The sequence below is a fragment of the Channa argus genome, chromosome 3 (genome assembly GCF_033026475.1).
Source record: "Channa argus isolate prfri chromosome 3, Channa argus male v1.0, whole genome shotgun sequence".
In the NCBI taxonomy this organism is placed as follows: Eukaryota; Metazoa; Chordata; class Actinopteri; order Anabantiformes; family Channidae; genus Channa; species Channa argus.
The window spans coordinates 9,290,001-9,316,353 of record NC_090199.1 but is presented as its reverse complement, the minus strand read 5'-3'; the positions used below and the strand labels follow the sequence as shown (position 1 = coordinate 9,316,353).

The window sequence follows — 26,353 nt, the reverse complement described above, 5'->3', positions numbered from 1 at the left end:
AACTGATACCATGGGTAATGCTCTGCCAAGCTTGGTTACCTTCGAAAGGCTTTATGTGCATTTGTCATTCCCGAGGTTGAATGAAAAGGTAAGTGAAAACAGCCTCTGGGATTTTCAGCTGCGAATCATTCACTTTTCATGGTGCTCATATCAACTTTCAATAACGCCTTCTCTGTTTGGCCGAGAAAACAGACACATTGCTGTTATCGGCGGTTTACCAAAGCCCCAATGACTGTCAGGGGAAGTGAGATAGGAAATGGATACTTCCAACAACTTCCTGATATTTCCGCTGATTTGGGGTCCAAACAATCATCACAGCTCTCAAAAGAGATTGAGAGAAGAAACCGTGGAAATGAAAAATTGCTGAACTTAAAACTTCAAAGAGTGGTCATGGTGGCTTAGTTGGCTAGGATTAAGTTTAACTACAGTATCTGTGAAACAAATCCAACCTGGGATCTTTTTGGCATCACATCCTTCAAATTGTACCATAATACACGATTTAGAGTAAAGAAGGCCATACTGTATGTGGGGGCCTAAGGTTTCATTGAATGTTGACTGGTATCTGTAAACACTGCTTGATGAAAGTGCACCCAACAAATGGCTGTGAAGAATTTCCTTTCATCCATTCAAATGTTGAGGAGGGACAAGTAAACATTTACTCACCTATCGCCATGACAGAACACTGATTTATAGTCAAATAAAGCTGAACAAATCAATGTTTATATATAGAACCATTCTGTTCCAGGTGTCCAACCTAATAGATTAAATGGAAGAAGGGGGAAAAAAATAGTTTACCTGTAATAACCATGCCAACCTTGTGGGTAATAAACACAGATCAAGTTACAACTTTTTAATTAAATTTATGATTGGTTGTTCGCGATTTGAAATGCAGTTGCAACAAGTGGCAAACTCCAGAGGTTTTTGGGAACTTCACGATCAACATTATCACGATGAACACAGTGACTCATCTCCAGACTAATCTGTTTTTACAGACTTGTTGAGTTTATAACTTGTGATCACTAACTTTATCAGCTCACTAAAAGACGAAAGGCTTTTGTAAAAGAGGTTAACGTGCAAAATCAAATTACACATTAGAAGTTTAGTGGTTGTGACGTTGAAGTCATGCGACCATGGTGCAGTTTGTTTATAGCCTAACATTTTTACCTCTGCCGATTTTATTTAATCTTCAAAATTAATAAAACTGGTGTTTAACTGTGCAGATTGTCTCACTAAACAAAAAGTGTAAGCATCCTAAACTAATGTTCATCACTGAGCTTAATTTCGGCTATAATCCAAATGCCAAAAAATCCCATTGACCTTTTGATGGAATCAGGGAGATGCAAACTTTTTATACATTTTATTACATTTTATACTGAATAACTAAGACTTCTAAACTGTACAAATCCAGCCGTTGTGAACACCCAGCACATTCCAGATTGTTTGGGGTCACAGCTAAATGTGTGTCACATAAATATGTGTCACTCTTAAAACAGCTAATCACAGCAGCAATGCCTGGGTATGAACCAGCCCAAACAATGTCCTGGACGGCTTAACTCCCTCCAGGCCTCCATTTTGAAGCAATGGTTGTAGCACTCAAGGACATGGTTGAGAGTGCCACTGCTGCTTTGCTGTTGTTTTTCTCTCCCTCTCAAAACAGCATGGCTATAATTACTGTCGGCCCAGCACAGCCTACGCCTGAGGATGGCTTTTTGTGTGTGAGTGTCTGTGGGTGTGTGTGTGTGTGTGTGTGTGTGTGTGTGTGTGTTACAAAGGCTGTGGTTGGAAGTGCAGACTTCTTTACTCTGGCTTACCAACCAATGGTTTCACAGTTCCTTAACGTGTAGGTACAGACATAGAGAGCTAGGCACCTTATTGCCTGAAAAGTCCTGCACAAATGGGCAATACTTGGTGAGTGTGTAGCTTTGCAGGATTCTGAAAGTTAACGTTGTTTGGAAACAAGTTATTATTAATAGCTGAGTGATATCAGTGCTTAGATATTAAGAGTGGGAAGCAAGTCCCATGGTCAAAGGTCTGGCAGAAAGCTGACAGCGTGCCAGACAAAAAGGGAACAGACGCAAACAAAATCAGTTTAATCGTCACCTCATGCATCGAAATGGCTTAAGCCATCCACAGCAGATGCCACATACAGTAGATTTTGTATGTCAGATGTTTGATTCTCCTCTCAGACATCTCTGCATCTAGAAGTAAATGCTAGTTTCATGCTCCATCAAAATTCTAAAATTAACTTAAAAAACATGTGAGAGAGAAAGAAAGCACTAAAATTGAACTTGTGGTTCTAACCAGTTTGTCAAGCAGCCATGTTCCAAAACCGCTCAGCTTGAAGAACCTAAATAATTAGGGAGTTTATCAAGAGAAAAAGTCAAATAATTGTTGAAAGTCATAAACAGATTTGAAGAGATCGCATTAGGGTTGGGCATACACTTACTGGAGTATTTCCTGGCAATTCATAAACAAACAAACAAATAAATCATCTATTAACTGAGAAAGTAATTGCAAGATAGTGTAATAGTTTATACCAGTCAGTACGCTTGTCAAACACACTTTATGTTATTGAAAACAGGGACCTGAGACAAAGCGAAGGATTAAAAGCAGCAGATGTGTATTTTCAAAACATATGTTGGCAGGAATGATTGGACCTGTGTTGTGAAAGGCTCAGCATCCTGACGCTGCCAAAGGGAAGACTGCATCTGCAAGGAGTCCTTACCAAACACATTCCCAATTGTGTCCCTCTGGAAAATGAAATATCATAGTTCAGGAAATCTGAGTGTGCTTACTACCTGAGGGCAGCTGAGGGCTTTTGGCTGTCACTATTTTTACTTTAGCAAGTAAAATAAAGACCAAATAACCTTTCACTACGTGTTAGTTTTACTTTTTTGCTTGCCTGCTCTCTCTCTTGTGCAATCTTTCCTGCTCATTTTTAAACAAATTTTCCATCTCTACCCTCAGCTGAGGTGTGTGTGTTCCTACTTCTACCTTCAGATGAAGCAGTGTTAATTTGTGTAACAGGTGGAGGAACAGAGAAAGAGACACAGAGAGCGAGATTATTACATCTAATCCAAAATATATGATTTTTTTTTTTTTACATGCATATGTACTGAGAAACAAAAGGCAAACACAGTTATGTTCTCTTGTGCGTTAACTCATTTTTCAGTGTGCCATTAAGGTAAAATTTGACTTTTTTTTTTTTAGCAAGGCACAGCTAAAACAAATTTTTTGTTCTCACGTGTGGGCTTGTGATAAAGCTCAGTTGTTGTGCGATTTGCAAAATGCACTGTGCCCCTTTAGTGAGAGTGTAGTGTTTATATTTTGAGCAGTGTATCTGTAATGATACCTTCCCAAGCTTTGATTAGGTGGCCAATTTACGGAAGTATTAGAAATCGGAGAACCAGACTGCATGTGGTTAATGTTGTCATCTGCATTCTGCTCTATAATACGTGTATGGAGACGAGTTTCCTAACACGGCACACAGGGGAGCTTAAAGACATTATCATCCATCAGCTCCAGCCTTGCACATGAATAATTAGTCAGCTTGGTCTGTTTTGATGTGGCACAGCAAAACTAGCTATTAGCTTTGATGGTAATAATCTACAGCTTCCTAGCTCGAGTAACTCATGCTGATGTCCTGCAACATGGCAAAGAGTAAATCCTGCAGGTGTAAATTTACTGAACTTTATCTGTGTCGTCAGTGTTGAAACCCCTCTTTCCACTCACTGAGGAAGTGTTTGTCATAGTTTTGGGAAAGTCAGGTGGTTAGTTTAGATTTGTTATTCTTAACTGCACTGAGCATAAGTGGTTGCTATTTTTTGTTAATGTTAAATTGACATTTAAATGTGTTGCCCAGCATTATGTTGCCTTGTTAGGGAAGCAAAGCACCTACAGGGAATGTTTGGTGTTTATTTTTTGCTACCAAATATCAGAAGACTTATATCTTTGCAGCTCACTGTGAAGATTAAATAAAGCCTGAGAAGGCGAGGATAAAAAGAGGGGGAGCAAAAGCGCCTTGCTCATGTGCCTCAATTGCAGTGCTGAGGGAGGGCTATTTCAGGACCTGTAAGTTGTGGCCTGCTATTCTCGTTGCAGGCATATGTGCCATTGATGGGTTTGGGTTTCGGAAATCCTTTGCTTTATGCTAATCAGGCGCAGTGTGGCAAGCAGACAGCTCTGGTGCGGTTGAAGTTGGCATGTCTACTCTACACTCAGTGTCCCTGCAAAGGTGCAATTACATTTGGAGTGAGAAGAAAACATTGCCTGTAATGTAGCCATGTACTAACATCCCCCCTTTGCTTCACTTATCTGTGATTTGATACAAAACTAGATTAGCTAGGACCTTAAGACTAAAGCTTCTTATATGTTTACGTTTGTAAAAGCCTGATTTAACAGTCCCGCCCCTGTGTGAATGATGTAACACAACATCATCCCGCCTGCTTGAACTGAAAAAATAAGCTCAAGAAGACCCTCAAGTAGCAGCAGGATCTTGTCTGAAGTTCACTTTCTCTGTTTCAAAAAGTGCTCAGGACTGCGGGCAAAGTCTGACTAGCTGTCTGTTTATTCAGCTTGTGGAAAAACTAAAAGCAGGGTGTCAAGGCTATCCTATATTTGGACTCCATTTGAAGACCTTTGTGATATTTCACATGTGTAAGGCAGGGTGGCGGGCTGTCTGGCAACTGGGTTGACCGAAAACAAAAGACATACAGCAAGAGCACCCCTCCAGATGCAGACTGTTAACTCATGGGTGACTGATGAGAGAACCACAGAACTGAGTTAGTGTCACCCAACAGTGAGTGGGAGGGAGGCTTCCCATTGTGGTTTTGAATTGAATTAATCAAATATTGTCACAAAGACTTTGTCTCTTTTAGTTCTTTATTGAAAAACAATAGCTAGCTAACTATGTTTAGCATACAGCTGAACAATGCTAGATTTGTGTGGCTGATGCTGACATTTAATTGCTTTAGAAATCTGATCAATGTTTACCATGTCTACCATTAGTATATGACTGAAATGTATATGTCAAATTTTAATTTCTGAAAAGGATCACTTTTCAGATTGTGACCCATTTTTAATTTATAAGGGCAATGCTAGATTACAATGTAGATATTGTTTCTAAATACCTTAAACACATTTCGTACTTCTCTACTACAGGTTCCCCAACTTATCAATATGGCATGCACGATCATATCAGCATTAAACTAATGTTGACCAGTCTTTCAAAATGGCTAATTATTCTTTTGCTTTATACAAATCAGTATGTCTGTACACTTAATTGTAATATTGTTGTTTATCTCCAACAGGTTTGGTTACAACTACTTCTAGAAAATTGGACAGGGAGCAGCAAGATGAGCACATTCTAGAGGTAAGGAAAAGATGAAGATGGGTCATTGTGAGCCTTTTTTATTTATGTGAAAAATAGTAACATGATGGTCAGAAGCACAGAAGGTCAACTTGTTTCATACAGAGCAGATCAAAAACTGAAGTGTTCTGTTTCCAAGCTTTGAATTTTTGACAGACTTTGGCTGAGTGTCACATGTTGCCAACGAAAACAAATTTTCTTGTATAAGCAGGAAGATTCCTCTCAGAATAAGTCCTCCTAGGACTGATTTCCGGATGGGGTATCAAGGAGAGGTGGGAGGCACGTGGGAGATCCTGATGACTGTTCCTTTGTTCTTTCCCACTGTTCCGTCCTGTACATGGAGCAGGCTGGGACAGGAAACTGCTGTCAAACCAACAGGCCAATGTCTAAACTTGTGGGCTTTAATTGAGCTAAGCTCTGTTCTCGTCTGATGCTTCCTTCCCTCTCCCTCTCACCACAGACTCTGTGGTTGATAATAGGCGTTTTAATTGTGTTTCCGGTACTGACAGGGAGCAGATTGGAAGCCTTTTAATTATTGTTAGAAGTTACACAACTCAGTAATCACTGGGTGATGGTTTATGCTGGTGCATCTGGTGCCAGAGCAGTGTCGTATTTCATACTCTGATTGTACATTGCACTGCACTAATTACATTACAAAACTAGGAGTAAATGAAAGGGATGAAAGTTGGGAATAAGAAAACTTAAAGGAATCTTGACACTGATGAATTAAACTTAAAAGCATGTTTCTAAGTAAAATAATATAAAGTTAAACGATTTACCTCTTGAATTGATGAAGACTTTGTCAGGGTCAGGTTCCCATGGACACCAAAGCTCCTCCATCTAGCAGTTTGTTGCAGACACACGATTCCTACTTCCAACATGTGGTTCAAAGCTGAGTTCAAATTGTGAGTGTCTGAAAGTGTTTGTGTCTGTAAAATAAAAAGCGCACATTTCCGCCTAAGCTGAGTTCATTAATATTGTTCATTTGTCTTATTTGACAAACTGCCTCCAGACAGACATTTAATAACCACATTAAACACTCAGCTCAAAGAAATTTACACTTTAATGTCGGGCCAAATTCAACACCCCTATTCTCTTTATGCTAATATTCTTGCTTTTCTTTGTAATTTTTATTACCAAAGCTTAGAATGATCCAATACTGTAATTCCCCTGCAAAAATAACCACAATTTTCCAGAAAAGTAACAAATTAAAAGTTTCTAGTGCCAGTTCTCATTTAATTTGAATAAGTAGATTTTCAGCTAAAATGAGGAAGCAAGTGTCTGAGTGAACACAGCCTAAAAAGGAATGTGTTACCATAGCAAATGAAGATGGTTTTTGTATGTTGGTCAGGGCTTGTTGGGGATCCAGCAGAAAGCTTTTATTGGGCTCTATATTCATAGAGCAGCACAGACCCCCTAAGCCATAAATTTAGGCCTCCTCACAGCCCCACACACCCCTGCGTATCCTCAGGGCAGCTAATTGAGGGTTAATCATGACTCAGAAGAATATGTGTGTGTATGCATTCTTTTGTGTGTAGACTGGGTCCTGGCAGAGCAAATCAAATTGAAGTCCTAGCTAGTGTTGAAGTTTTTGTATTAACTTGTAGGAGAAGGAAGAAAACATGTGGGGCCATGCGGAACATGTGGAGCAATTAGGGTGGGGGCTGTGTCAGCATTGTTTGCACCAAATGCCAAGAGGAGGTGGAGGGAGCACAGGGGGCCTTCAGCTTTTATGATGAGACGGATGGGGGTTGGTAGTTGTTGTGTGTCTGTGAGTGAAAGAGAGAGAGAGCTAAAGGCAGAAAGGCAGCTAGGGAATTTGAGAAAAGGCAAGCTGTTCTTGATGGACTGAGGTGGGCCCTAGCGGCAGGATGAGAAGCCTCTGTCCCAGGAAGAAGGGGGGGTGGGTAAATAGCAAAAGTGGGACATGCCAGGACATGCTGATGATTCAGGCCTGGGACTGTAGACAACACCTTATAATGGAAAGGCCGGGGTGAATAGGTTGTACACATCTGTTGTTTGAAGCCTATCCCAGCATGCAGTTGGCAAAAGCCAGTGTACAGCCTAGTCCAGTGTATCTGAGTAAGTTTTGTTTGCCTGCAAACATGCAAAATTTAGTTCTTGTACAACAGTTCAAAGTAGTAAAGGTTCCAGTGTAACAGAACCGACCATGGAATCATCAGTATAGCAGTTTCCCTTTAGTGTCACCTTTATGTTTCGTTGCAGTTTGCATAAATGTCAAACAAAAGCTTTAATTTTTATATATAGGGGTAGAGAGAGAGAGAGAGAGAGAGAGAGAGAGATCTATGTATCTATCTATCTATCTATCTAATTTAACCAAAAGAGGTGATGTGACTTCCATGCACAGGATGTGAACCCACATATCCTCACTGAGAGAGACATGTGCACTCTGGTTTCTTATCATCCTATTTAATTAATACTGCTCATGTGAATAGCACAGACAGCTGCAGACACTGTGAGGAAAACAAAAACACATTACTTTAGTAATTGAAACTATGGTAACAAACGGCGTATGCCTGGCTCTGGACCCCTGACTGTTTTTAGTGAAGGACTTAGCAGATGGTTTAAAGGGACATTTGTTCTGCCCTTCTACAGTGTTTTGCGACTTAAAGCTAGAAGCGCTCATATCTCACCTATCACTCAGAAGCCCAAATGCTGGACTCCATTTTGCTTAGTTCAGCCTGTGGCTCTTTGCTAAACTCGCCACACTGTACACGCAAACAACCAAAGACACACTTTTGCGTTAAATCACGGTGCGGTTGAAAAAGTGTTACCGTGACCTATATTAGGGCCCCTAAATGATGGAGTTGTGTGACTTTTTGCCTCCTTTTTGAGGATTTTGTCACAAAGAGGCTAAATTTGGTCTTGCACTGTAGAGAATAGATTATTAGGTTACAAAATACAGAGAACTAGTCACAAGGTTGTATAACAGATGTGTATTTATTTTGTTAAGTGAAGAATGTGTATTAAAAAGACCCCCTGACAGGAACTCTCGGAGGGGATTACTTTTCATCTTGGCAGCCCGTTAACTTGCAGGGAAAGAAGTGGAATAAAGGATGATGAAGTAAAAAAAAAAAATGCTTCCCTTCTTTTTGATACGTTTCAGACTTTTGAATAATAAACATCTAACAAAGTGTCTTTTAATACACATTCTTATGAAGCTTGCACATAATATCCAATGATATTGCTAGTCTTTCTACTGCCTTCTGTTCTAAAACATCTTATATAAAACAATCAAGGCATTGTGACTTAAAGAGATGATAGATAGTGTATGTGATTTAAAGTTCACTACATCAGATAATATTTGCCTCCTTCTTGTCAGCCTCAAGCCTCAGAGTCTGTGTACTTCTTTGTCTGAAGCTTTGATTCTCTCTACTTAGATCACCATCACAGACAACGGCGTTCCTGCTAAATCCACTATCATCCGTGTCATTGTCCAAGTCCTTGATGAGAATGACAACAGGCCATTGTTCCTGGAAAAAATCTACAATATCCAACTCCCTCAGCGAGAGAGGCCAGAGAAAGAGAGAGCCACGAAGAGAGATCCAGTGTATCGAGTCATTGCATCGGACCGTGATGAGGGACCTAACGCTGAAATTTCTTACAGCATTGACGCGGGAGACGAGCAGGGCAAGTTCTTTATCGAGCCCAAGACTGGCTTGGTGTCATCCAAGAAGGTCTCTTCTGCAGGAGAATACGACATTCTGACAGTAAGTATCTAATTCCAGGGATTTATCACATCTTCAGCTTGATAGTCTCTCAGGAAGCAGTCACATTTTACAAGAGATGCTTGTTTAATGCACTAAAAGCTAATTGGTCCATACATTTCATATAAGTCCACAAATCTAGAAGCTCAAGTTTGTCTTAGTGTTTAGCATCATGAGTGTTGATTACTGGGTAGTAAATGTGTTATATAAAAATATATGCAAATTAATGTTGCCTGTCATTTCTCCACCTGTGAGGAAAAAAAGCAAGAATTTACTGCTCTGCTAGTTATCGCAGTTGGCTGTCAGAACCGCTGTGATACACTTAGTGGTGATACCTAACACTCATGTTTAGTTTAAAAATGTTTTTCTTCTAGATTTATGCCACTAAAAGTGACAGTGTTCATGCTGCAAGAAGAGACTTCTCTCCACAGTTTACAGTAATTCAAGTCCTTACAAAAGCTTGAATCACAAAGGAACGTCACACAAAAGGTGTTTTGTTATTCAGAATACAGGCTTTCTTTGCCATGTGAACAGATCAGAGTACGGAAATGCTTTTACAATTGGAACACAACCTTTCTGTGGGTCTGAGCCACAGACCAGTCGTTCCATTTGTCCATGCACTATATATGTAAAAAAGTATTGGTTTATTTTCTTAGTATTAACTAACATGCCATAACCAAATGTTTTTGTATATTTCAGCTCACTAAAACATTTCAGACAAGGAATCCAGAGCTGTAGAGAAACTCATTTGCAACAAAAACGTTGCATAAATCTGTGTGACAGTCTTTGATTCTCTGCTTCTTTTAGATTAAAGCCGTTGACAATGGACGTCCTCAGCTATCCTCCACTTGTCGCCTGCATGTCAAGTGGATTCCCAAACCAGAATTGCCAGTTGATGCAGCTCCCCTAGTTTTCGAGGAGTCCCCCTTCAGCTTTTCTGTTATGGAAAGCGACCCTGTGGCACACATGGTGGGCGTTATCGGCACAGAGTCGTCTGATGTTCCTGTGTGGTTTGAAATCACAGGTAATTCCTTCCATACATGCATCCCCATCGTGTGACTGTGTGCATGTGTGCATACATACTATAACTCTGTGTTGTGTGAAATGCTTTGTAAGTTGAAAAAACCAGAACTAACATAGTGTTAGTTTGTAATAGGGCTGGTATTGTGGGACAACTTAGAAAAACAATAATTTACAGATGTGACGTAGAGCGGTCGTCCACCAATTCCGCAGCTGTTGGTTTCATCCCCGGTCCCTCCAGTCACATGTTGAAGTGTCTTTGAGCCAGACATTGAACCCCAACGTAGTTGCTCCCGGTAAATAGAAGCTCCCCCATCGTTGTGTGAAGGAGAAGCAGTGTAAAGCGCTTTGAGTGCCAATGAGTAGGAAAGCTATATAAGTGCAGACTCTTTACCATTTACATGTTTAGAGTGAATGAAGAATTTAAAGTTTATGTCAAAATAGAGGTAGGCAGGCATCCAAAAGATAAATTTGAAAATTTTTAGCTGGCATTCCTTGGTTTATGATTGAAATTTGACTTATTTTACAATGTTGCCTGCTTTACAATACCAAAACATACTTTCTCAAAAAGTGTTTTACCATAAAATAATTTTGTATGCTATTGAAACGTATGACTTTATGGAAACCTCATATCAAATGATCACAGTGAAGCACAAAGGGGAGACGACCATGGCTACCCTTAGCTAAAGCTAAATATTATTGTTATTGGAAAAATATCCATTTTGCAATTCCGTTTCCTATTTCACATAACTATCATGGTGAAGAAAAAACAGCTAAACTCCTGTCAAATCTAACTAGATTAGCAGAGTAGCAGTAATTGCTATGTCAACTTCTGACTGGACTTGTGTGGTTAAGTTAATTTAAATTAAATTCTGTTTTAATTCAGTATACTGTAAAAATTAAAAGTAGACAGACATTGGCATAACCTTCTTTTATTAACTAACTGTGAATAAAGTTTTTGTCTTTCCTATGATTTTATATTTAAAGAAAGGTGCAGCATCTGCATTTTTACCAATTTTATGGCGGCTATAAGTTTTTTAATCACCCCAATCAGGCATAAAATTAAATCATTACAACCATTTATGCTGTTTACTGGCCAGTCTGAAAACTTTTAACAATTTTCTCAGTTTTACTGCTTCAGCAGTTACTGCTCACTGCCTTTGCAGAACGGTTAGGATAAGAAAATTGTATCAAAAGCAAAAAATATTTTTCATATTTTCTGGGTAAGGTAATTGAGCTGTATTACAATGGCATCCACTTTTAATTTAAAATGTTTAGAAGTATTAAAACATCCTCCTCTCTTGAATGTGTTTTTCATGCTAAGCACTATAAGCATGAGACGATCCAGAGTGACTCCTTCCAACAATGCTTGCCTATTCTCCTCTCCTCCCAGCCTGTCCTCCCTCTAATCAATGTCTGACTGACACGTCTCTTTTCTTCTCTCTTTCTGTGCTCTGCCACTGCTTACCTCTTTTCTCTGGAATGTTCTATATGGTTGGATTTTTGCAAGGCGGCACAGAGGATACTGAGATGTTTAACATCGTTCAGATGACTTGTGACCACAACTGTACAGCAGAAGGTACCTGCTGTGATCTCCTAATAGACTGTGCAGAATTAAGAGATCATCCTCCATTGTCTGTTGGTGCTGCCTGCTGGTCGTGGTGGAATTGTATTGTACCACTTTTGTTGTGCCACATTGCTCCCCTTAAACCTGTGACCTGATTTTTATATCTCACGAGGGCCAGGAAACCTCCTCTCCTTACCTTGTGTGCATAAGAGCTCTATGTTATACCCACTGTTGTATGGTTTATCCTTGAAAGTTGTTATACATTCACCACTTTGCATTTGTGTACCCATACTGTGGTTTTTGGGAGTATTTGCATGAAATACTTTAGCTATTGTGTGTAGAATATTTTGGCAAATAATTTTGTGATGTTACCTGATGTTTCCTCTTATTATTATCTTATAATTCAGCACCATGAACATTTGATGTTTCTATGTCCATCTCAGCGCCCTCATTTAGTGTTTGTGTAACCTTGATATATGCGCACAACTAAGTGAGGATCTGTCACTAATCTTTTGTTCTTCCTATTTGTTTATACAAAAAAAAAATGTATTCCACAGGTGGTAATTATGACAGCCGCTTTAACGTGGGCAAGGCCAGCGGAACCTTGATTGTTGCACGGCCTCTGGACGCTGAGCAGAAATCAAATTACAACCTGACGGTGGAAGCCACAGATGGGACACGAACTGTCAGCACCCAGGTAATTGAAACAGTAATGAAACGGTTGGAAGCTGATGAGGCAGTTGTCATAGTTCTGTTTTTCTCATGAGAAACAGCAGGAGGACGAGGAAGGGTAATGAGTGAAGCTGTGGCCATACAGCCCTGTTTGCTGGGTTCTGTTTATGTTGTGATGATATCATTGCTCTCATCTAGCCAGGAAAAATGGCAACTATTAAGTACAGGTCTCATTATATCCCTGCATGTCCTAACAGCTAACTGTGTAATACTGGCTTAAAAAAATCTGAAATATTTAAAAAATAAACAATATTTAGGTCTGTGCTGCATTAAAAGGTCGTTTTTCATTGGCTGGTGCTATTTGAGAGGTGGGGCTGAATTCCGTTCTAACTCTAGATTTACTGATGCTTTCACCACATAGATCATTTGATTAAAGAAATTGGGCTCATGCTTGGAAATAAAATACACACACCGGGAATGTAGAAGTGAGCAGCTGTGAGGCGAGTTAAAAAATTTGGATTTGGAAACAGTTTATATTTTTAAATTTGAATCAATCTTGGAGCCATATCAGTTGCAAGCTATGGTGAACCGAGTGGACTAAAACACAATAAGATCTTTGAAAAGGGAGCTTAACACTCCAATCTCATAAACATAGCTCTTGTAATGGTAGTTCAACCTTCAGCAGCAGCTACTTGTGGCTGCCTTTTCAGACATTTACCCCACATGACATTATATTTTATGATGATGCCAGTTTGAATGATAGAAATCTGGGTTTTAAAATTAACTGGAAATTGGTTGACTTGGCTTTCTCTTCTTCGTGATCAGCTAAAATAACTACATCCTGGCTTTAGATTTATGATTACAGCACAGACATGAAAACCATGGGACTAGTATAACACTAAGAAAGCAAATAAGCATACACTGCAAAGAAAAGAAAGAAAAATATTCTGTGGGACACATAAGAAATTAAAAAAAAAATTCTAACATGTTTTCAAAGTTTTGGGTGGTCATCATTTCTCCTCCTCTGTCCACCGCAGTTGAGCATTGAGCTCCAGGAATCTTCCATTGTCTCATTGCTGACGCCGGGTTTCTGTGATGATGTTGCCGTCTAGCCAGATTTTTTTTTTAAAGTGTGCATTCTTGAGCTCCCTCTACCCCTCTCTGCTGTTTCACTCTCTAAACGTGTGAATCTTCTTTCACTTTTCTCTGAGAGAAACAGTTTGCCTCTGCCTTTTCTGAATGAACTTCAGATAACTAAATATATTACACTCATACATACGCAAGTGTGCTCATGCCACAGTCTGTAAACTGCAAATTCAACTGAAAAGATGCTTTAAGGCAGAAAATGAAAGGTACTATAAACCATATGATCCTATGCAAGTCATTTTGATGAAAGGATATTCTGTAAGACTAAAAATGTCTTCAAAAAACTTCCAAAGCAGTTGCCTACTCACATTTTAATAAATTAATATGCTAATTTAATCCTGCTTGCATATATCTTGCTCCCCAGCTGATACCAAAGCTGAACTGCCACGATAAAAGCCTTTCAGCATGCGAGTTGTCTTTGGTTTTTGTTCAGATGGTCATGCCTTGTCCATGAGATTTTGAACATTTTTACATGGTAGTTTTGGTCATATGGGATGGCGGCATTCAAAATGTTCTGTCCTTTGTCCTCAATGCGGAGCTTCAGAGAACTGTAGCTGGAAAAGAATCTATTTGTTGTCACTCTGTATGAATAAAGCCTTTCATCATCTGGCGGCTGTGCTCCACTGAGCCTTGGATGAAGCGCCGCCTTCACTGGCATTTTGCGGCTCATCCATGGAAGAAGCAAGTCCTTTAGTTTAGAGTAGACCTTAAAAACTGCCACAGAGTACCTATTTTCTCTCTTAGAGAAGCACTTTCTTAAAAGCCCTGGCAACAGACCCTTATTTAAAAGCCTCCCAGCAATACTGCATGCAGTGACATTTTAAGTCAAATTAATCACATTCAAACTTTAACCTATTCAGAAGGTCTAATTCTCAGTGGAGCCAACTTTGCTAGCAATCTTTTTGCATTACAGGCAGTGATTTAATTCATTTTTTTAAATCACCTATGGACTAAAATTAGTTTTATTTTGTTTGTTTTTTCATATTGGTGTTATTTTGAGGCTACTGTATAATGGTGTCCCATATATACTGATGTCATGACTTCTTTACAGAGACTCTAAATACACATACACAATACTAAAAATATGTTTCTTTTGAGGGGAAGCAAGAGTAAGCGTGTGGTGTGAAAGAATATCAGAAAACTAGGTGTTCATCAGCTTGTGATTTAACTTTGGTTGGCTTGGCAGTAAATGCTGATGTCCTGGAGTGGGACCTTTTATTTCATCATGTCCACATACTGTTTTCACTGCCTTTAATTTTTCTGCGCAGATTCCAAAGAATACAATCTGATGGATGATCAGCTTTCATGAATTCTGCATCTACAAGCATTGACAACAAACTTGACCCAGTCATACAATAAGTGGGTCAAAGACTATGGTATATCAGAGACGGGTATTGTCAACAGTTTAGGCTATTGAACTGCTTGCTGATGTTGAATTTTCATATTTTAGTATATATAATTATTAAAGCTGTGACTGATGTTCTGGTCTCTTGCAGATCTTGAGTGTATGATATTGTACATCACCTGACCGGGGTCTGCTGGGTCAGGAAGAGACCTTAAGTATAGTAGCAGACGCTATAGGAATTACCCAGATTTGATCTAATAAATACATTGCCGAAAATGAATTTCATTATCTCAAGTGTAGTATCTATCCTTCATATTATATGCATATTTGGCATACCACAGATTTGTTCATATATTTGGGAAACCATTAAGCGACTTGGGGATTTAGAATACAAAATGCTTTGGCATGTTTCAAGTAAGTCATTTGTTTATCTGTAGCACTGTTCACAGTATTTGCGGTGTTAGTGGGGGGGTTTATCAACACCTCTTGCTGTGAAGTGCATGTTTTTGTAACGGTGTGAAATCAATAGGGTTAAAAAAATGTGTCTCAAACCAGACTGAAGTATATCAGTTTTTTTCTTAAAGCAGGCTACTTGGTTCAACACAGGCAAGTAATATTAACTACTGTTAGTCCACGAGGTCGTACACAATTTAAATTAACCCTTAAACAAAAATTATGCTATATTGTATATATTATAACACAACAATCAATTAGTAGATAAATTATGGTTGGCAATCAGTTTTCCTGTGTCCTTGCTGTCAACCTTAAGAAACGAAGACGTTGGTAGACTCAGTAGACCTATGTAAACCATTGTTTGTTGCCATATATACATTTTCTTTGGGGACAGTATGTTGTTTACCTTTAAAACGAGTCATACAAATTTTCTGTCTGATCACACACATTGTGCGTTTGTGTGTCTGTGTGTGTGTCTGTGTGTGCGAGTTGGACTTATCTATTCCTCAAATCAAAGTCATGTGGAAGCAGTACCACCAGACAGGCTGGCCTATTTTCTCTCTCCTTGGAATATTGCTTTTGTCCCCCCTTTTTGTTTTCTGTCCCTTTAGCCCATTTTGTGTCTTTCTTTTAGACTTTTAGTCTTTCTGTTTTTAAGAAATCTCCTTATTTATTGGCTAAGCATACTGGGATTGATAATTATTCTGTTTGGGTAGAATAAAGCACAAACAAGAGAGCTGGACCTCAGTGGGTAGTGGGCTGTGTTAATCCTGTTTTGGGAACATGTTCAAGTGCTCAGTGCCAGTGCCCTGCCTTTGCCCAGAACCTGCCACCTGGCAGGGGGGCTTCCTCTCCTACGCATGGCACAGGAGGACAATGAGCACAATGAGAGCTCCTGTGTATCCTGTTCTGGATAGCACACAAAAGGTGTTTCGTTATTCAAAAGGCACTGTTCTATTTGTGGTTTTTCCAGCACACTTTTGTTCTTAAGTGTCTGTGATTTTTAAATTACAGTGAAACTATGAGCTGAAATTAAAACGGTTTAAAAACCGACCATACTGGTCCCAAACTGCTGATGTAGAAAATAGTGATTCTGTCATGGTTGGGATCTCTGTTTGATCGTTGAAGTACCATGAAGGAGTCTGAGGGATCACCTGATGTAGGCAAGGGGTGCCACATTCCTGCTCAGGCACCTCATAGCCAGGAGCTGCGCCAACAAGGCAGCCTCGGCATGCAGTCTCCCTTCCCCCACCTCCAGCTATATGACATCCTCTCTTCACTGTGTAGAAGTACCTCAAGCTGTTCTGCTCACAATCTGTTACTGGTCTTCTTTTTCTCGTATCTCACTCCACAGTACAAAGACTCTCTTTGTGTTTCATTTGAAGGTTCTCCTTAGTCAGTCGTATGCACTCCTTTTTTTTGCATTGTATTCTAAGCTGCATCTTTTGTTTGTGTCTGTCTTTCATTTTCACCCACAACCTGTGCTTTCTCAATTTGACCATTTCCCTTTGCTTTTCTTGGTTTCTCACTGTCACTTCTTGTTCTTACTCTCATCTCACCCTCACAGCACTTTTTTTCCTTAGTATTTCCATCTGTCACGTCTGTGTCTCAGTCCCAATCTTGTTCCTCCTCAGCATTCCCAGAGGAAGCCATATACAAAGACTACAGACTTTTCTTCTATACAGCATTTCTGCTGCAGTCAGGCTGTATCATGCTGCTTTGTGATGTTTGGGGGCAAAGTTCCTTTGAAGTGGTGTAGAGCCTCCTTGCAAAGGAAAGGCAAGTTTGTGTGCATATTGGGGGATGGAGGAGGGCTGAATAGCCTTTTGTATAAATCATATTAAATAGTACATTGTGGATAGTTGTGGATACTACTGACCAGGTTCCATTCCTTTCCGCTTCTTAACAACACTATCATCCCCTGCCACCTTACTCACTATTCACAGGAAGTGTTATCTGACGCTGGCCAGATTGAGACACATTGGACAGCCTCTTTGTGTGTGTGTGTGTGTGTGTGTGTGTGTGTGTGTGTGTGTGTGTGTGTGACCATTTTATGAGTCTGTGGGTGTATGCATGCACATCTGTGTGTCTAAAAGGTGAATTGTGAGACATCAGAGATCTGGTGCTATATGATGTCTGGCGTGTCATGAGAGGACATGCTTGGAATGAGAGACTGTCAGCCTGCTGAATGTGCAACATGCATTAAAAACTCAAAAACCTGATTTCATACATGTTTCTGTGGGATTAATATGTCATTAGAAAAATGACATTTTATATTACTCATCCTGATTATCAGTGGGACATGGGTTGCTTATGACACAAGACTTGTGGCAAAAAGCCAGCTTACAGCATCGACAGACAGCATGCAGCCCAGTGCACCCCCTGCACGATGACATCTGTGAGCCTCAGCAGCAATGCCAACATCACAGCACACAGCAGATTGTAAATGTTATCACTCTTGTCAGGTTCAGTCTATATTTGTCTCTGATATAGGCTCGCAGTACTCAACAAACAGCATTAAAGCAAAAACAACAGTATGCAGTATTTTCTCAGAGATCTGACAATTCTTGGTCAGGTAGTGAGCTGTCACCTGGTGAGAACCTTAGTGAATGTACTACTTCACTCTTCCTGCACCCAGCACTTTCATAATGGGACATCACCCCCTGGTGTCTGGTATGCAGGTGTCTAATCTGGGCTGATCCCTTTGTTCCCAGTGTTGGCAACATTAAACCCTCTTGCTGGTTTGGGAAGTGGAGATGGCATTCCAGCAGCTCTCCATAATCCTCTGTCGGAAGTCTAGTAGACGAGTGGCTGGTGTTGATAAAATATGCCCCCACTGGAATTTTACAGTTTGGGGATGTTAGAGTCTTTGTTGTTTGTGGGCATAAGTACACTGCTTTTTAGTACTTTTTCTATCCATAGCAAAAGGCTTATATGTACAAATGTGTTTCGTGGATTTGAGTCTGAAAAGTTGTTGGTGAATATATAATTTTATTTTATTTCAACATAATACTGAAAAGCGAGCAACACGAAAGCCTTTATAACCATCCCTGAAATCTATATTGCTTAGACAGGTTATGATGTTTTGTATTATAATTGGACCTACCTTTTCTTTCCACAGTTGACAGCTCATGTGGTCATAAAGTTAATCACAGAAATGTAATCATCTACCTATTTTGAAATTCACTTAGATGCATTGTGGTTATTCAGTATTTATTTCTTGTTTTCACTGTTAACAGCTTCAAGTGGACATTCACTTAAAATATTGCTTTTGCAAATATATGTATTAATCTCTTCTGTATTTACACAAAAGTGCTGACTACAGCAGAGTGGGAGGGAAAGGGACGTTTAGAGGGTGCGTATGTTTTTCTTGGAGTTGTTTCACAGAGACGACAAGCGTTTTTCTAACAGAACAAGGACATTTTTGGGAACTGAGGACATTTTAGCCGGTCCTCACATCTAAAAGGACTGGGTTTCAGGGTATATATTTGATTTAGCTTAGGGTGAGCATAAGGGTTGGGCTAATGTATTTTTATTGTGATGATTAAGCATTTTATTATTTAGTACACCTATTATTATTATTATTATATTAGTAAAACCGCCTTTTACTTTGACTCATCCACTATGTTATTCACCGAAACATGGCAGGTCTTAGTACATAATGATAAAATTTGAAAATGGTCAGATACTGGCCTCAGAATTATTTTACATGCAGAATTCAGGATAACACCGTTAAAAAATTATTCTGTACAATTATTTTTCTCCTATAGGTTCTTATCCGTGTCATTGACACCAACAACCATCGGCCACAGTTTTCCCAGAAGGCTTATGTTGTGAATGTCCCTGAAGACAAACCAGAGGGGACTGAGGTTATGCAGATCACCGCTGTGGACAGAGATGATAAGAATAAATTGACCTTTACACTCCTGAGCAGTACTGATCCCTTTAGCCTGAGGAAATTCCGACTAGACCCAGGAACAGGCACTTTGTACACCGCTGAGCAACTGGACCATGAGACTGTGCATCGTCACATCCTCACTGTCATGGTATAAATCAGTAAACACTGTCATGTCACAATATTTTTTTTAAAATTATAATAAGTTCCTGCACATGGTTTAATGGGCTTTACTGGAAAATGAAACATGCATGAAATTGGAATCAGCTTGTTTGTTTCCAAGCTTTACAAAATATAAATAGTTTGCTGTTTTATTATGTTACTTTTATTATGTAACTTTTTATGTTAGTTTATAATTAATTATACCCTAAGGGTTCTCATACTCCCACCCTCACTTCTGAATTTCTCTTCTCTAGGTTCGTGACCAGGACATCCCAGTAAAGAGGAACCTTGTGCGAGTCATTGTTAATGTTGATGACAGCAATGACAATGCACCGTGGTTCATAGGCACACCGTACTCTGGCCATGTTTTTGAATCTGCTGCCATAGGCTCAGCTGTGCTTCAGGTCACAGCTCTTGACAAAGACAAGGGCTACAATGCCGAGGTTGTCTACAGCATTGAATCGGGTAAATAAACACAAAGAATCGATGGGGAGCTATGATTCACCAGTTGTTTTTCCCATAGCAGAAAGCCTTCATTTTAAAGTAATACTAATGAAGTAATCTTGTAAAAATGTATGCGTCATCTTGAGTCCCGCTGCCCACTGGATCTTGATCATGAATGGAATACTTTGCTAAGTGTAGGAGAATATTGAAGACTTTGTCTAGGGGATGTTCAAATATGTGGGAGATTGGTCCATCACCCTCAGAGTTTCCCACAGGGTTTTCTTCTACAATACGCTTCTGTACAGAATAAGAAATATGCACCAAATAGCTTTTTGTTGGCATGTAGATTACTTAATGTCATTAAATGATTGGTTTGTTTTGTTTTTTTCTTGTCAGGCTAAAGGCATAGAATATATTTTACCATTGCTGACTAATGTTGAATTAGGAAACATTTGAAATACTTAAATTTTAGCATTTAGAAATGCTCAACCAAACACATCTTCTAGCACTTATTAGTATGTGAGGTGATGCAGTACATACAATGGGTCAGCATGATATTGACTTTTTTTTTTTTTTTTTTTTTTTTTTCAGGAAATATTGGAAACTCATTTGCCATCGACCCTGTTCTTGGCACAATTACAGTCGCTAAAGAGCTTGATCGCACCAGCAAGACCCGATTTGAGCTCGTTGTTAAGGCATCTGATAATGGAAATCCTCCACTGTCAACTACAGCCACTGTACACATTGTGGTAACAGTTTCTGATAATGCAGCCCCTCGATTTACTGACAAGGAGTTCTCTGCTGAAGTCAGTGAATCAGCCCATCCGGGAAGTTTTGTGAGTTTGGTCACAGCCGTCAGCCAGTCATCTGTTTTCTATCAAATAAAAGGTGGCAACATCGATAATGCATTTGATATAAACCCAAACTCTGGAGTGGTTGTGACCCAGAGAGCTTTAGATTATGAGACCATCTCTCAATTCAAGCTCATCATACAAGGCACCAACATGGCTGGACTTTCTAGCAACACATCACTTCTGATTCATCTTAAGGATGAAAATGACAACCCCCCTGTCTTTCTGTACAGGGAATTCAAAGGCGTAATCAGTGAGTCCGCTCCCATAAACAGTGTTGTTCTGACCCATGAAAACACTCCTTTTGTCATTCGCGCCGCTGATGCTGATTGTGACCAGAATGCCATGCTTGTTTATCAAATCGTTGAACCATTTGCTCATAACTATTTTGCCATTGACTCGAGCACTGGAGCAATCAGAATCACAACAGCTTTGGATTATGAACAGATTAATGTTTTCCGCTTCACAGTCCAGGTCCACGATCTAGGCATGCCTCGGCTGTTTGCAGAGAAAGCAGCCAATGTGACCATTGAAGTCATTGATGTTAATGACTGTTCACCAGTTTTCAGTCAAGAACTGTACGAGACATCTGTCACAGTGCCAACATACAAAGGGGTGGAAGTCATTAAAGTCAATGCTACAGACTCAGATTCTGGGCCTAATTCCAAACTTCTCTTTTCCATTTCTGAAGGAAATATTGGCGATAAATTTAAAATGGACCCAACCACTGGAATAATCTCTATTCAGAATGTTACACAATTGAGGAGCCGATATGAATTAAAGGTTAGGGTGTCAGATGGAAGATTTGCCACTGTTGCTACGGTGAAGATCAGTGTCAAGGAAAACAAGGATAACAAGATGAAGTTTACCAGGGAGTCCTATAAAGCATATGTCCAAGAAAACTCCTCGGAAAAGAAAAAACTAGCAGTCATTGCTGCTGTTGGAAACCAGGTGAATGAGCCTTTGTTCTATAAAATTTTGAACCCTGATAAAAGGTTTGAAATCAGCCGCACATCGGGAGTAATCTCAACAACTGGTATTCCATTTGATCGCGAGGCACAGGACCAATTTGAAATCGTTGTTGAGGTTACTAGAGAGGACAGATCTGATGATGGAGCTCATATTTTATTAACTGTGACAGTGGAAGATGTGAATGACAACAAACCTATGTTTGTGAACCTCCCCTATCATGCCTTGGTCCAAATGGATGCAGAGGAAGGCCAGGTCATCCGACAGGTCACAGCAGTGGACAAAGACTTCGGTCCAAATGCAGAAATTCAGTATTACCTGAAAGAACATCAGGAATACTTCAAAATTAGTCCCTCTGGTGAAATCTCTCTTAAGAAGAAATTTGAAAAAGAGTTGCTTAACACAGACTTTGTCATTATTGTTATGGCAAAGGATAACGGAGAGCCGGCACTCTCAGCCGAAGCCGAAGTTCCAGTAACTGTGGTTAACAAAGCAATGCCTGTATTTGAGAGACCCTTTTACAGCATTGAAATCCCTGAAAACATTCAGTTACACACACCTGTGCTTCATGTACAGGCCAATGATTCAGAAGGCCCTCGAATTGTGTACACCATCTCTGAGGGAGATCCTTTCAAACAGTTCGCAATAGATTTCAACACAGGTGTAATTCATGTGATTCAGCCTTTGGACTTTGAGACACATCCTGCCTATAAGTTAAATGTAAAAGCCACAGACTCTCTGACTGGAGCACACTCAGAGGTTTTTGTTGATATCATACTGGAAGATGTAAATGATAATGCCCCCATGTTCCTGTCAAAGTCTTACTACGCCAATATTTCGGAGGCCTCCTTCATCGGCACATCAGTTTTGCAAGTTAATGCCAAAGACTTTGATACTGGCAACAACCAAGAAGTATTCTTTCAGTTGGTCGAGGCGAAGAGCTTGGATTATTTCACTATTGATCGTGACACAGGAGTAATCTCTACAGCCCAAATACTTGATCATGAGGAGATCCAGCAACACAAGTTGAGAGTCCGAGTAGTGGATGGAGGAGTTCCAGCCCTCTCCAGTGACATTATTGTGACAATAGATGTTACTGATCTAAATGACAATGCTCCAACATTTACAGAGCTCACTTACAAAACAACCATCAGTGAGTTAGCCCCACGTGGACACTTCATCACCCAAGTCCAAGCATCAGATGCTGACAGCTCAGATTCAAATAATTTGGAGTTCTCAATTATATCTGGAAATGAAGATCAGAACTTTGCCATAGACAAACACACAGGTGCCATCACCATTTCTAACCACCGGAGGCCATATATGCAGTCTCTTTACCAGCTCAATGTATCAGTGTCTGATGGTGTGTTCAGAAACTCAGCTCTTGTAATGCTCACAGTTATTGGTGCCAACTTCCACAACCCTACCTTCTCTCAGGTGGACTATGTGGTAGAGCTCGTTGAAAACTCACCTGTTGGTACTTTGGTTGCAGAAGCAAAGGCAACGGATGATGATGAAGGCATTTATGGGCAAATAACCTACCAGATTGTCAATGATTTTGCAAAAGACAAATTCTCTGTCAATGAAAATGGGGAGATTTTTACTCTTGAGACCCTTGATCGTGAGAATGCTATTGAGAAGGTCATCCCCATTTCTCTCATAGCTAAAGATGGTGGAGGAAAAGTAGGCTTTTGTATTGTCAGTGTCATTCTCACAGATGTCAATGACAATGCCCCACAATTCAGGGCAGCGGAGTACAAAGCCACTATTGCGTCGGATGTCCCAAGGGGAACCTCCGTGGTTAAAATTGCTGCTTCAGACATGGATGAGGGAAGCAATGCTGACATTGAGTATTCAGTTGAAGCAGATGTTGAAAATGTGGCAGAGAACTTTGAAATCCACCCAACCTCTGGAGTCATTGTAACTAAAGAGAGTCTAATTGGACTTGAAAATGAGCTCTATGCATTCTTTGTTAGAGCAAAGGATACTGGGAATCCCCCCAAAGATTCAGTTGTAAAGGTTTACATCAGGATTGTTGCACCCGAGACCCCGATTCCCAAATTTTCTGAACAACATTATCATTACACAATTGGTGAGGACCTTCCCATTGGAACGGAGATCGATGTCATTCATGCAGAGAGTGAACAACCAATCGTCTACAGTCTTGCGAAGGGGAATACACCTGAGAGCAATGAAGATGAGGTGTTTGTTGTAGACAGAGACAGTGGAGCCTTGAAGCTTCAGAAAAGCCTTGACCATGAGAAGGCCAAGTGGTACCAGCTCACTTTGCTTGCCCAAACCAAGCATGAGAACTATGAGATTGGGGCGTCTGTAAATATAAACATCCAAATTAAAGATCTTAATGACAACAGCCCTGTCTTTGAGTCAGATCCTTACGAGGCTGTCATTGTGGAAAACCTTCCAAGTGGGACTCAAGTGATCCAAGTCAAAGCCACTGACCAAGACTCTGGAACCAATGGCCATTTAGTTTATAGCCTTAACCCCAAGCAGAACTTACAGGAGATCTCTGAGCTGTTTGCTGTCAATAGTGAAACTGGATGGGTGACCACCTTAAAGGAGCTAGACCGTGAAAAGATGAACAAATACACCGTTGCTGTCCTAGCCACAGACCAAGGAGACAAAGTCCAACATGTTACTGGCACCACAGTGGAGGTAACAGTTGCTGATGTGAACGACAACCCTCCACGCTTTACTGCAGAAATCTACAAAGGCACAGTGAGTGAAGATGACCCTCCGCCCAGTGGGGTGATAGCTATCCTCAGCACCACAGATGATGATTCTGAGGACACCAATAAACAAGTGAAGTACTTCATCACAGGTGGGCGTTTATTATTTTGTGAAACAGATAATTAGTTAGCCCAGAGAGTTTACTCCTTACTCCTTAGTGTAACAGTTTTCCATAAACAGAGCTTAGGGGGGGATTATCCATTTATGCCACTTAATATGATGATAATATCTCATCTTTGAAACATTACACAGTCCTATTATCAGTTAGGAGTCTGACTTATTGCCTAGTCTTTCAGAGCTCTAGGCAAATATTTAGGCCATCATAATACAGAAATGTATAATTATTTGAATAATACTTTGAAATCGACTGGGAAAATACTTCCTCTGGTGCTAATTAGCAAGCATGAAGAACTATGCCTAAGTCTGGAGATCTGAAGATGAATCACAAACCAGCACTATAACTATTTCATATACTGTACATCTTTTTTGCTTCTCGCTGTTCATGACTTGTACCAAACATTTGATTTGGAAGGATTTAGTTTGTTAAGAAGTAAACACTCAGCATTTCACAGATTGCCAAATAATATTTGGTAGAAAATTATTTTAATCTCAGGATAATTTCTTATCTCTGTGCCTTTTTATTGTCTCAGACTGCTTGCTGTTTTCATTCCTTTGAGTTGTTGATCATTTGTTTTTTGTTTTTACATTAAACAGGAGGGGACCCACTTGGCCAATTTGCCATCGAACATATTCAGAATGAATGGAAGGTTTCTGTCAGGAAGCCCTTGGACCGTGAAGAAAAGGACAATTATCTCCTTAACATTACTGCCAGTGATGGCATCTTCACTGCTAAAGCCACTGTGGAGGTCAAGGTGCTGGATGCCAATGACAACAGCCCTGTATGCGAAAAGGTAAAGTCTTTTTTTTTTTCTCTTGACTTTGTTATGCTGTTTTATTCCTGCTGTTCATTTTTTTTTCCTCTACCATCTTTCTCTTACTCCATCTGTCACCTAGTCCCTATACAGCGAGAGTGTCCCAGAGGACTCCCCTGCTGGCAGGCTCATCTTGCAGGTCTCTGCCACAGATGCTGACATCCGCTCAAACGCCCAAATCTCTTATGAGCTCCAGGGAGTTGGCTCAGAATTGTTCGTCATCGACGCTGATACAGGTGTGTATATGTATCTGTGTTGTAGCACTGTGTCACATCTAGTGGTCAGTATGAAATACTGATCTAAATTACTCAACAGACGTTATATGGTAATTTTAATATTTTCTTTCGTACTGAGATTATCTGTCCATAGCCACAGACTTGGATTGTATTCTAGTGTATTCCGTGTTGCTGGTGAGTCTGAACATTACGACGCAGTATGTGGACACCCATCTTCAAGTCTCTCATGACACACTCATGGCCCTTTGCTTCAACCAATAGAATTAGAAAGGGTTCTCGGCATGACAGCAGTCTTACATTCTTCACTTATAAGATTTGGGAATTGTGATCACTCTGCAAGCTGTTTATATATATATATATATATATATATATATATATATATAATTTATTTTTATTTTTTTTTATTTTTTTATATCAGTCATGGAGGTGGTAAGACAGTTTTCTTGTGCCTAGTTATTTACTGATTTTTAGGAGAGCTGAGAACATTTCCCTGCAGGAAAACTGAAAAACCCACAGTGGCACTAAACTACAGAGTTGCATCTTAAATAAAATTTATGATTGTTACACGTCTTGCCTGCAAATAATTTCTTCGGGGAGACCCTCTAAATTAGACGCTCCATCTGGCTACTGGGCTGAAAGAAGAAAGAAGAAAATGAATAGGAAAGGAAAGTAAAAAAACATTACAAGTTAATCACCACCAACCCATATTTAAAATAAATGCATGAAAAGCATAAAAAGGCAAAATAAACTAAGCTAGTAGATTTAAACAACTTCAGGCTTAAGGCAACAATTCCATCCAGCTGTCTTTAGGCATCCC

General features: G+C 39.9%; 1 protein-coding gene across 15 annotated transcripts in view; it reads left to right on the top strand.

Annotated features, from left to right (window-relative positions):
• The window catches only part of fat1a (FAT atypical cadherin 1a), a 66,708-nt gene that overhangs the window by 21,622 nt on the left and 18,733 nt on the right, over nt 1-26,353 (top strand). For 13 of the 15 annotated variants that reach the window (XR_010913819.1, XR_010913818.1, XR_010913820.1 and 10 more), the window contains 10 exons: nt 5,310-5,371; nt 8,770-9,099; nt 9,904-10,120; nt 11,627-11,695; nt 12,241-12,380; nt 19,070-19,345; nt 19,611-19,821; nt 20,392-24,459; nt 25,083-25,279; nt 25,383-25,536. Coding sequence is in view for 11 of the 15 variants with exons in the window: in XM_067496695.1 (XP_067352796.1) it covers nt 5,310-5,371; nt 8,770-9,099; nt 9,904-10,120; nt 11,627-11,695; nt 12,241-12,380; nt 19,070-19,345; nt 19,611-19,821; nt 20,392-24,459; nt 25,083-25,279; nt 25,383-25,536 (5,724 nt within the window). In the remaining 4 variants the exon portion in view is untranslated. The remainder of the gene's footprint in view (nt 1-5,309; nt 5,372-8,769; nt 9,100-9,903; nt 10,121-11,626; nt 11,696-12,240; nt 12,381-19,069; nt 19,346-19,610; nt 19,822-20,391; nt 24,460-25,082; nt 25,280-25,382; nt 25,537-26,353) is intronic. The other 2 variants (XM_067496699.1, XM_067496697.1) reach the window with 1 other exon arrangement.